General features: G+C 37.0%; 1 protein-coding gene across 1 annotated transcript in view; it reads right to left on the reverse strand.

Annotated features, from left to right (window-relative positions):
- The window catches only part of cfap251 (cilia and flagella associated protein 251), a 34,890-nt gene that overhangs the window by 20,071 nt on the left and 1,965 nt on the right, over positions 1-12,854 (reverse strand). Inside the window, exons 2-11 of the mRNA XM_036597918.1 lie at positions 11,390-11,530; positions 10,123-10,232; positions 8,115-8,223; positions 7,941-8,021; positions 7,756-7,833; positions 7,606-7,650; positions 5,298-5,500; positions 3,093-3,281; positions 1,634-1,884; positions 20-168 (exon numbers count right to left, since the gene is read on the reverse strand). Of these exons, the coding sequence (XP_036453811.1) occupies positions 20-168; positions 1,634-1,884; positions 3,093-3,281; positions 5,298-5,500; positions 7,606-7,650; positions 7,756-7,833; positions 7,941-8,021; positions 8,115-8,223; positions 10,123-10,232; positions 11,390-11,530 (1,356 nt within the window). The remainder of the gene's footprint in view (positions 1-19; positions 169-1,633; positions 1,885-3,092; positions 3,282-5,297; positions 5,501-7,605; positions 7,651-7,755; positions 7,834-7,940; positions 8,022-8,114; positions 8,224-10,122; positions 10,233-11,389; positions 11,531-12,854) is intronic.

Consider the following 12,854-nt stretch of genomic DNA (forward strand, 5'->3'; position numbering starts at 1 on the left):
ATACATAGTCCACACTCACGGCAGTGGCCAGGAAGGAGGAGTCATGGGAGAAGGTGAGATGGGTAATGCAGTCCTGACTGTAGTGAAAGCTCTCCTCTCCTTGCTGCAGAGTGCAGGGATCTAGAACCTGCACTGCCCCACTCGCAAATCCCAAAGCCAGATAAAAACCTGCCAAACATACCAACCTGTCACTTTTACACACCGCCTGCCTTGGCTACATGTATGACATGTACAATCACACAAAACATACAGCATCTTATCAGACATGAGCATGAAAGGTAAGAGTATATGAAGGTGAACACTTCATCTCCAAAATTTTAAAATAAGATATTTCACAAAATCAATTCTGTAGCATTTCCACACAGGTGCAAATACAACTAAGCAACTTTCCTTTTACCCAGAAGGGAAGCCAAGGCCACGTTTGATATCTAAAGTTCACTTCTTTAGTTTTGCACTGAAGCTACAGGGCTAACAGAGCTAACAAGTAAAGCTTATATGCCACCAATTACCACTGTTCAAACTGCATGCCTAAATCATCACACACTTGCCTTAATTCACACTGAGCTGTTATTAAACTGAAAAAATAACTTTTTCTTTTTTTAGCTTTGCTGTTTTTTTTAAACCAATTTATTAACATCACACAATAGTTTGTTTTTTTCACAATAAATATATCATTCCAGTGAGCAAAATGCACTAGCACTAAAATGAAAACTAGCAGTGAAAAAATACTGGCTAACTAAAAAAATAAAAACACTTGATAGCCTAAATCACCTTATCAGAGGATAAGTTATCACATTAAGCTGAGCCTGCATTCATACATTTTTATTTTTATTTAGTATTTCATTTTGTTTTTTGATTTTGATTTAGTGTCAATTAGCTTTATGGGTGCATAAATAGTGTTGGTCTTGTTTTTATTTTCTGAAAAGTAATAGTTTTACTTTAGTTTTTGTTTAGTTTCAGTTTTAGTTTTGTTAGTTAGTATTATGATAAACTCTGTGGTGGTAGATATTTCATAAGTGTAGAATAAAATTATCACCATAGACTGAGCTCCACTTCTAAACTCTCATTCATGTACTGGAAGAAAAAAAAAGAAAACTAAAGTAATTACTTAATAATTTTACTTTGTTTTAGTTAGTTTTGCAGTGGACACTATAGTTTTAATTAAGTTTTCCATTTATTTTTATTACAGTTAACAAGCACAATTTTTCACTGCTAGTTTCCTTTTTATTAATAGCATTAGTTAACTAGAATAATCTGGGTGCATGCGCAGTGGGACTGTAGCTCACAGAAACATATAAACAAACAGAACATCATGGCTATGATGTTATTTGCAATAACACACTTCTTTCCCATGTTCTTTTGCTTAAATATGTCAAACAGTGCCAGAACCCCCACAAGTAATCCATGCAGTTCACAAAATTCTGGTAAGTGGTTACAGCCTCTCTTAGCTGTTAGCTACAGTAGTTGTCCTTGAAGCTGCAGGGCAAAATTAAAGAAGCCAAATCTCACCGGATCAACTGTATTTGGGGGAGAGAGAAATGTGTGTAATTTTTTCCCCCCAAAACATTCACCCAGCCATTTATATCATTCCATTGTACAGTAAAGCACATTAAGGGCTTGTTGTAGCAAATACCTTGAGGATCATAGGTGATGCATTGGATCTGCTTGTCTGTATAGAAGACTCTGCTGGAGGTGACCCTTTTGTTCTCATAGTCCCACACTTTTAAGAGTCCACCATGGCTGCCCATAGCCACCAGAGGTTGTTTGGGGTGACAGGCCACTGCATCCAGTGACTCTGCATGTTCCTTCAATAAAGTCTGGGCCACGCTGCCCTGAGCTTTCACATGGACCACAGCTGCACTAACTGTAGAGAGGACAAAGTTTCTGGAAAAGGGAGAGAAAGACACTTTAGGCCAAGAAATTTAACAAATTAGCATTAGCTACAGGACAACACTTTAAAATTAATATTGCTGTGCAGTGTTTCGTCTTGTTTATACAGAACAAAATTTATAGTTTATTAAGTCACTTATGAGTATATAATGATTTTAATACAACATAAAAAATCTAAAAAATTAAATGTAAAGCGTCTCTCACTTGCTGTCTTTTGCGGAAACCACTGTCATTGAGGAAAACCAGACATGTGGGTGCATCCTATCAGAGAAAAGTGGGCAAGGATGGCAGGGAGCTAATGCTACGTTCCTGGCCATTTTTTCTGAAGCTGCTTATAAATACTACAGGTCATGATTTTGGGGTTTATTTTGTTGGGGCACTGGTGCAGCAGGCATTGAAAACCTTTATTCATCTAAGCTAGTAGTGGGCGGTATGGCCAAAAATGTATATTATGGTATTATTCAAATTTCAGACAGATTTAGTGTATATCACGGTATATACTTTAAAAATAAATTCATTTTAGCTGCTTACATGAACCTATTTTTGTAGGTTAACAGTGGCTTATTATTCTAGGATGTCCCTTCACGTTTTAATACAAAACATTTTTAACAACCAAATTAAATCTGAAATATTTTTATTCTGCAAAATAGCAATTTAATGGAGCAGCAGTTGCATTCTGGCACATTCTGGCTTGAAAGTAACTGCTGCACCATTTACGCATAGTAAGGAGGAAGATTTTGTGTAGTAGATTTTGTGTAGTAGATTTTGGGGTCACTAAGTCTACAAAGCTACAATTAGACCCCACCTCCATGCCAACAAACAATTTGCGAGGCATGTCTAAAGAAAGACTTTTCTTTCATCTAACCACAAACATACGCCTCTGGCTAGTGGAACTTTGACTGGAGACATATGCTATGGTTAGATGAAAGGTTTTTTCTGTTAACATTTAAGGTGCATGTGAAGTAAAAAGAAGGGTTGTTTCACAAAAAAGAACCTCATCCTCATTGTAAAGTATGGTGGAGGATCTGTGACGATTTGGGGCTGTTTTTCCTCTAAAGGAAACCTCATGGCATCATGGACTCCATGAAGTATCAGGTGATTTTAAATGAAAATCTGTCTGCCTCTGACAAAAGCCTAACACCAGGCTGACTGTATCTAAGCACCATAGTTCAGAATTGTTTACTGGTAACACTGTCTCTTACCTATTAACAAATGGCTTGGTTTGTAGAGTGGAGTCTTCTTGGTACCCCTCACTGCTACTGGAAGGAATTTCCTTTGAAAAGGAAATGGAGGCAATAGCATCCAAATTTAACTCACTGTACCAGTTAATGAGCTTGAAGTTCTCATCGTAGAATTTGACATGGCCCTTTACATCGCCTGTTACAATAAAGCTGTGTGGAAAAGGCAGATGGAGAACAAAAGAATATGCATGCTCCATTTTAGAGAAACTTACAAAGTCACAATTATTCACTGTGGTAGTGATAGAAAGCATAAATTTGAGTTTAATGCCTCTAAAAGCTCCCTCACAGAAAGATACTACATGAAATGATTATGAATGTGCTGCCTGATGCCTTAGACTTTGCTTTATAATAGTTTCAAGATAAAATCTGGGTGTAAAATGTATTTTTTAAAAATACATTCATGATGGAGATATACATGCAGGTCGTTGTAAGGTGAAATAATCCAAAAAGTTTTTTTTTTCCCAAATTTACCAATATTTTACCATTACCATTACATAAATTCTGAGTTGGTAAGTTTGTCTACAATGAACCATTTCACATCAAAACATGTTGAATGACATACATCTGAATGACTTAATTATGCAGAATTAGAAAAAATGTGGAATTCCCCTTTAACACTGTAGCTTATAAAGTGTAAGCTTTTCATAGACTACCCTTAAAAATTTGAAATTGTTTGTGATATTGATTATTTGTGTTATTTTATACACAGTCATAACTTATACAATGTAGATTTAAATACAAAGAAATTGAATTAAAAAAGGTATTTTTAGATTTAAACTTTAAATATTTTTAAGGTACACTGAATGTTAAATTCAATAAATATTAAAAAGTGATGTAATGTAATTAGTAATTTATATTATTTTCTTTGCTAAGGTTTCTGCCATGAGATTTGATCAGCCTTTACAAGGCATTCTGCATGATTATTTTATTATAACTTTATTCTTGTCACTATACAGCTCTCTCAGTGATTTTACAGTCATCTACAGCTCCATTTATCATTCTGGACACAGATAATTTTTTAAGCTTCCTAATTTCTAAGTCAGAGGTCACTAATAGGCGGACCGCAGTCCAGGTTCGGAGCCAGACGCTGTCCTGTGCGGACCTGGACCTATAACCGCTAAACTATGGAGAATTATTTAATTTCAACGGGGTGGTCCTATTTTAATCTGCGTAACTTTTCTAGCCTTTACGGTACCGCTTTAGCGGCCCGGGAAACTCCCAATCGCATGCGTTGTGAATATCACACGTGACGCTACTCAGCCAATCATATCTGTGCATTACGATGAGCACTGAGACTGGAGTGAGTGATGCACATACAGGGGAGTGACGAGGTGAGAGACAGCAGTCGGAGATGAAAGTGAGTCAGAGGGAAGTTATTTCACATGGCGAGCTCTAAAAAGAGAAAACTTGAATTGTACTTTTTATTTGATTAGACATTCAGTTGTTGACTGCATAAGATGTTGATATACCTACTAGGCTACTTCAGTACACAGTATATGGCACTGACTCATGATGCAAGGTAGACATTATGATGTTCTGGACCTTTGCTTGAGGAAATTTTCTCTAACTGAACCTTATTGAATTTTAATTAAATACCCCTGTTCTAAGTTTTTGGAACATGCAAAAATGTGCATGACTAGTAAAACAAAATCATTTACATTTCTATACAATATACATTTATCTGTAATCAAAGTGATTTTATAATACTGAAAATATTGACTGGAATTTTGAATAGTCATTCCAAATTGAACGGTTTTAGAAATATCTCATTCATACCTTTGTATGCAAAAGTTTGAACACCCCCAGTCAAAAGACGTTTTGTTGATTTTCTAAGTAAAAATAAGTTAACACCCTCTACAGGAAACAAACTTAAATACGGCATTTCTCCGCTAACTTTGGTGCACAATTTCTTAAACACTGGAAAAAAACATGAAATATAAAATGTTATAAAACTCTTGCACAGACCACATTGTGTTTTTTCCCCAATATGTTGCATTCAGCAAATAACTGTTAGTAAATGTGTATTGAAAGGTGAAAAAGTGCATTGTCTGTAGAGGATGAGTATTTTAACAAAACATGTAATTTGACTACTACAACTGTATCACACCATAAACGATTGTAAAACATATGCTCTTTGACTCAAAGAGGTGAAAAGCATGCAGGTACCTGTCACACAGAGTCAGCACAGTGATTCCATTTTTCTGCAGTGGAATGAGTTTTGTGGCTTTCATGGCTTTGATTTGATGTGTGGCAGATCCTTTCAGGGCGTCCCAGAGCACCAGGTTCCCTGCCAACGTAACTGAGAAAGCCCGAACACCACCAAAGTGGAAGACGGACTGACTCAAGGGACCCACTGTCTTGTTGAATGTCTGCGACAAAGTAAAATAAAAAGCTAAATGCCAGGTGGTAATGCACTGCTTTACTATTTCAACACAAATACAAGTCACAGAGTACAGAACATCAGTTTTATACCAATTTTATCCCTAATTTAGTCCTTGGCAATTCTACCTGCTAGCGAGGTCTCCCTCAATCACATAATGTTACAAGGCTGGAAAGGTGAAGGCTAACACATGCTTCCTCTGAGTCATGTGAAGTCAGCCACTGCATCTTTTTGAACTACTAACGTAACACTATAGAACAGCTCAACAATTTAGTGTGGCTTAGCTTTTGTTGCTCCGACATGCTTCCATTTCACAATAATAGTACAGTTGACAAGGGCAGATCTAGCACGGCACAAATTTCATGAACTAACCTATGGCAAAGGTGGCATCCCATGACAGTACCACCATTAAAGTCACTGCCCAGATAGCAATTTTGACATCTGGCATTCACTTGTACCCCAAATACCAAATGGAATGATGGCACAGGAGATGGCAGAGTGCAGTTGCCAGAACTCCCTGTTTTCTGCTATTATAGGGCCACATCTCAGCCACTTTTAAACCTCCAATCAGCTTCCCTGATGACTTCCACTTTTGTACAGTGCGACCAGGCTCAGGGAGTGGAGGCTAACATGTGCATTCCCCTCTGGCAAGTGCTTCAACGGCTGCAGCGTTGATGGGATTTCAACTCGTGATCTGATGATGGAGCAAATGCTTAGGCCAACCATTTGAGGTTGAATTTTTTTCAGTGTACTGTGCCATATATGGCCAAGATCTGAATTTAATCTACGCACCCCCACAATCCTGTTAATCCCTGTTTTAAAACATAAATGATTGTCACGTTGCTTATGTCAGCACTGGAAATCTTTGCCAGAAGTGGGCCAGATCTGTTTTGAGACATGTGGGCCATACGAGAATTTTAATATGTGGGCCACTTATGGATCACATGCAGTTTGCCAGGCTCAGTGGAAGGCAGCACTGATATATTTCTGCCAGAAGTGGCCCAGACCTGTTCTGACATATGTGGGCCAAATAAGCTTTCTTAAATTGGCCCCTTTTGGCTCATATGAAGTCAGCAGTGCCATATCTTTGGCAGAAGTGGCCCAATTTGGTTACGTCTGCTAACAGACGCCTGCATTAGCTATCATTGTACTGCATGATGAAGGAGAGGGTGGGCCACCCACAGAGCAAGGCCGATTATGCTCTGTTGGACTCCCAACCATAGATCACTGTGGCATTCCCAGGGATCAAACTCGCAATCTCCCAATGAACATTAGTTTTATATGTTTTATATAAGTTTTATATAAGTTTTATAAATCTTTGTGTGGAGCAATGAGTGAGATGGTCACTAAGTGGTGTTGTAGGCCATGGTGTGTACACTAACTTTAAAACATTATCCAGCCTTCATATGATGGCATCTTAAAGAAGGTAACTGTTTTTCATTCACAGCCAGAAGGGCATTCAGGGAGTGCTGATGTGGCTGATTAAAGGAAAAAACAAACAAATTAATGAACGCATGACAGGCAAACAGATGACCTAACTTGATAGCACAGTTATGTGCCCTAGGTAAACTTTCGCTTGGTGGTTAGCTTTCTCTCTGTAAGATTTCCAAACTCAGAGAGACACCTCAGAGGAACATGTACAGCTATACAGGTGGAAGCACCTCATCAGTAATGCATATGTATGTGCTACTCAAGATTATGACTACCTAGCTTACATCGAAAGAGGAGAATTTCAGCAAAATACAGCAACCATTTCTTGGGCCCAGGAAAGTTATTCTCAGGACATTCTTTGTATGTGCATAAAAGTGAGATTAACCTACTTAGAAAGAAAACATGGACTGTTTCTAACAGATATCTAGGCTTATTAAGCTTTTTAAGAAATGTATTAATTTGGTTAGTATTCCACATTTCCTAAAGGGATTCCTGTTATTTGGTGCGTAAAGACTACTCATGCTGTCATGTTAAGAGTTGTGCTTAGTGATTACTGCACCATTAACACAGATTTATTCCCAGTCTCTGTAGTCATCCGTACAGCTGACGATGCTTAAAGTCCATACTATAAACGGAAATATTGGAATGACAGTGGAGACTTACCTTGTCTGAAATTTCTGGGGCTGAATATTCCATAATTCCCTTATCCTAAACAGGGTATATTATTAGTAAAACAATCAATTTAGTTAACTTCTGTATGACCTGAACTCAATATACATTAGTGAATACACAGACACTATACCTGGTACTTACCCAGGTGTAAAAGAGGACTCGACTTCCACTGTTACTGAGTAGCTGAGAGCTGTCCGTAGGGTTGAATAAGATGTGATTCTAAAAAAAAGGGGTTAATGTTTATAAAGATATAAGAATGCAAACTGCGCCAGTTCACAGAACTTGTGTATATCATGTATTACTTTTTGCGCAATGTAGCTACATACCTGAAAACCGTACTCTGGGTTTATGTCAGTCTGGCATTCTGGATCTTCAGTCTCGTTTGTCCAATCCCAAATACACACTCTCTGTGATCAACAGTGACATGAACCGTTTCCAATAAAACAATCAAATATAATTTATGCACCTGCAATAACATTACATCAAAATCAAAGACCAACCTGTACTGTTCCAGTTCCAACGGTCACAAGATATCTTGAATCATTAGACAATGCTACAGCAGTGATGCCTCCCTCAGGATGGCAATCAAACATGGTGCGCACAGGGATCCTATTAAACAAATATAAAAGCAAGGGATCACTGAACAACTGATTATCACTACATTAAAGCGACAGTTCAAGAAAAAATGTAGCTGTAGTGGTGGATCAAAGTGGTGGATTGTTTTGCACTGGAGCTACAAAGCTAATGGAACTAACAAGTACTGGAAGCTTCGAACATCTGATAGCATTGTGCAAACTGTATGTTGAGTTAAGTAATATTACATAGACTTCCGTATGTGACTTCTAACATTGTATGACATGCTATTATCTTAAAAAATGGACAAAATAATGCTGCACAGCTGAAAACAGCAGTGATGTTGTAGATGTGTCCATGGATCACTAAAATATTATCCAGCTTTTATGTGGCGATATTAAAGATAGAACGGTTCTTATTAACATATTACTTGCTACTGTTATTATACAGGGAACCTGGCATGACTGTTTGACAAATCAGACAAAGGAAAAAACAGATGGCTGTTAGGCAGATAGACAGACAGACAAGCGAGCTTGCATGTTAGGTTAGCTTTCACTTGGTTGTTACCTTTTACTCGTTAATTTTCTCTAACTTGAACACAGAGACACCTAAGGGGAACACACTTGTGGTTGGTCGAGGATACTGTTTAAGTTGTCTTTTCCCAAGAGTAGGACTGCCCAGTTTACACTAAAAGAAGAGAATTTTGGTGAAATACATCACTTATCAATCGGACATTAGAAAGTCAGTCATAGGACATACTTTGTATTTGTATACTCTGCACACAGGAGCGGGGTCAACCTAATTACAGACATGAAAACCCAAAGAAAAAGGTGAGAAGTTCATAAACCATGGTGGGTCCAGAGGCACTGGGCCTCATTCACCAACCATTCCTAAGAAATTTCTTTTTAAAATCTTTTTAAAATGTAGTTTTCATGAAGATTCTGACACTCACCAATGTTTTCTTATTTGGGATTTGCTCTTATGTCAGAACAGAATCTATGCACACTCAAAACCTCAAAGGTACGAACAGTTCTGCAGTTTAAAAACACAACATGAAACTGATGTAGACTTTTTTTTTTGGGACCTTTCTCAAGAACAAATTCAAGAAAAAACTTAGGATGATACTGGTAAATGAGACCCATTGTTTCTAGGAGATCACTTTAGTAATTTTAAGCAAAAATTCTGGTGGATTCTGGTGCACTCTGAGGCTTCAATACAGGGGTAATTACTGTGGAATCATTCAGTTCAATGAGTTAAACGATTATGCAAATACAAGTCATATCCAAAAATTGAGCGAAATTCTAGGTATTTTTTGACATATTTGACAAAAACTGTTGCTTAGAATAAATGAAACCAACCTCACAGCTCAAGAAATATAGCTCTCCTTTCACTTTTTGGTAACACTCTCTTAGTTCTGATTGAGCATTAAAAATAAAATACTACATCTGTGAGTGGACCATTGGCCAAATAATCACCGTGAACTGCTGCTGTGCTATGGTTAAGAGGAGAGATTCCCAACATTAAAAATTATATAAAATCTACAAGCTTCATTTGAATGGCACATTCATCATTCAAAATGGTGAATTTTACTGAAAGCTGACAAGGTTGCATGTATTTAATAAGAAAGAAAACATGGATTAAGGTTTCCTCGGGCTTTAATAATTTGACATAAGCATTTTGTATGATGTTAATTCGTGTTAAGTTATGAACACCAGTAAGCATTGTTGCTAACATGCTTGTTAGCTACATTAGCCTGCTGCTCCAGTGCAAAAGAAGCAAACTTAAGACACCAAACATGTCTTAAAAAAAGACAGGTAAAAGGAAAACTGCAAAACCTTCTGTTTCTAAAAACATGATTTAAGAAAGTAGGACCTAAGAATATGATTTCCAGAACAGATTCAGATCAAATTTCAAATAATGATTTGTGGATGGTACCCTGTGTATGAGTCCCATACGATAAGCACACTCTCCTGGCCTTTGTCAGCTGTCACAAGCCAGCGTTTGTCCTCACTGACACACAGGCAGGAAATGGGACCGCAATGACCCTTCAGAACACAAGACAAACATGAGATTCAAAATGACTAGCCTCAAAACAGAGAGCTTGTAGTAACTGGAGTACCCTGATTAAAGTTCTAGCCATACTGTTTCCAACTAAAGCTCAATACTAAAGCCTTTAATGTAGAAAAAATAATTCCTAAAGGGGAAACATATCATGAAAAAAAAATACTTTGCTTTTAGGAAATACAAGAGTACTATGTAAACAATGTTAAATTTATAAAATGTAGCCTACTGTTCACTCTCCAGAGCAAACAGTACAGATATGAAGAAAAGCTGCAAAAACTTGGATGTCAGAACCATGAACAAGTTTCCATATTGCCCAACCAACAAAGCCCTTTACAAATGATGAAATACAAAGTTAATTCAAATTATGATTTGTAATTTAAAAATCAAAATAAAAATGAAATTAGCTTACAGCAATTCAGCCCTACCCAGTCACATTTAAGAGATAAAGAGTTTTGGTATTGCAGACAGTCTGTAGCAGAGTTGTTAGAGTGGATGTTCTGGGAAAAAAACGATTAAACGTTGTGCTGTTCCAGGCTGTCAGAAAGCAAACGCATAACTGCAGTCTTCCACAATCTACACACCCGAAAGGAGTGGCTTTAGTTTATTTTATCCAGCATCACTGAGGATGGATATGTCTGCTTTCTGAACATTGTGTGCCTCATTTCACTTATGAAGTGGTCAACCAATCAGAACAGAGTTCATTTGTATTTATCAGTCTTAAAGGCACAGTAATGAAAAACTTTCATTCTAAAGGATATAGAGAGGTTGGAAAGTGGCCATATGAAAAATCAGTTACAAGTGTTTTGGTATTTAAAACCAAACAAAAGTTAGAAGTGGACATCAAGGCAATATACAGAATATGGACCCCTAGCTACAACTTTAATATCAACCCAAAAATGCTTTAAAGAAAAACAGTCAGACGATGCTGACCTCCATAGCTTACTTTGACTGTAAGCTAGTATAAATGCTGTTATTATGAGTCAAATCAAAAGTAGTGAGATAATGCCAGCTGGTACTCCTGTTACGTCACATTTATTATTAGCTACTGCAAACCAGTTAGCAGTGTCCTGCTTTTCACTCACTGTTAACCACATTTTGGATTAAGTAGCCAACTGTTTTAAAGCTTAAAATATCTTACTTGCAAAAGATGCTGAGAGCTGGAGGTGTGGTCATATAAGACAGCTACATGGGAACAGCTGTAGAGGACAGCAAGCCGATCTTGGTCCAGGAGGCTGAAGACAGGTAAGGCCGGGTTGATCCCAAAGGCCCAATGTAGAGTCTGTAATCACACATGTTAAGTGAATTAATGTGACATGCAGTAGAGAGACTGCACAAGAGCAGAGAATAGGAATACTTATGAACTTGAGCTTTTCTGTTCCCTGAGGACTTGATATCGTAACTGTATAGTACTTTGACAATATTAGATACTGTCCATGGTTAAAACAGTTATTGTAATAAACAGTGATCCCTGGCATGCTTTCTTTTACAGGCCCATATCGCAGAGAGCTAAATGAAATAAAAGAATTTGATGTAGTGTATAAACCAGTGGCGAACCGTGACTATTAGAGCTAGGCCTTCAATTTGGCCCAGTAAAAAATCCACCTCTATTATAATGCTAACTTCTGTTAGCATTCCTATGAGATTCTAGTAGCTTGTTAGCACTTAAGCTAATGGCGATTCTATGTTTTATTTGAAGCTTGTGGTAGACATATTAGCATTTAGTCTACAGTGACTCAATCAGTAAAGTACTCTTGGTATATATGGCAACTGAAATGTACCAAAATAATAAAGAAACAAACAAACAAAATAATTTAAATGGAAATAAATAAATAACTGAGTAGCAGAAAAGTAAACATAAATAAATAAATAGATAAATAAATAAATAATAAATGAATAGCAGAAAAGCAAAAATTAATAAAGAAATGAATTTGGGACAAAAAAACAAATAATAAATAAATAAATGGCACAAAATCCAAAAAATAAAATAAATAAATGTGAGACATAAAACCAGAAATAAATAAATTAATAAATAAATCTGAGTCAGAATGCATAAATAAATGAATTTTAAATGAAGTATTTTTTATTTTTGCTTTTATTTTTTCTTTTATATAATTTTATATATTGGGCGCCGTGGACAGGGCTGCCCACCACTCCGGGCAAGTGTGCTCACTGCCCCCCAGTGTATGTGTGTTCACTAGTGTGTATGTGGCGTTTCACTGCACAGATGGGTTAAATGCAGAGGTCTAATTCCGATGTGTTCAGACACAGTTGGCTAAAAGGTTCATTTAAAAATGAAAATTTTTAAAATTTCTTTCTCCACTTTATGCTAATGCGGTGGGCAACAGTAACGTAATTCTAACTATTGGTTGAGATTGGTTTAAGATAAGATAATCCTTTTATTAATCCCACAACGGGGATTTGCAAGGTGGACCAGACTCTACTAAACTAGGAAATTCCAATATGGCAAACTGAAGACCCTGTCAGGTTCTATGAGATATCGCAGACCATTTTGGAGTGTGTCTGTGAAAATTTACGCAAATTTTGTCAAAAGTGCATTTGTGAGGTTAGGCACTGATGTTGGACAAGAAGGTCTGGCTTACAAT

The sequence above is a fragment of the Colossoma macropomum genome, unplaced genomic scaffold (genome assembly GCF_904425465.1).
Source record: "Colossoma macropomum unplaced genomic scaffold, Colossoma_macropomum, whole genome shotgun sequence".
NCBI classification, from domain to species: Eukaryota; Metazoa; Chordata; class Actinopteri; order Characiformes; family Serrasalmidae; genus Colossoma; species Colossoma macropomum.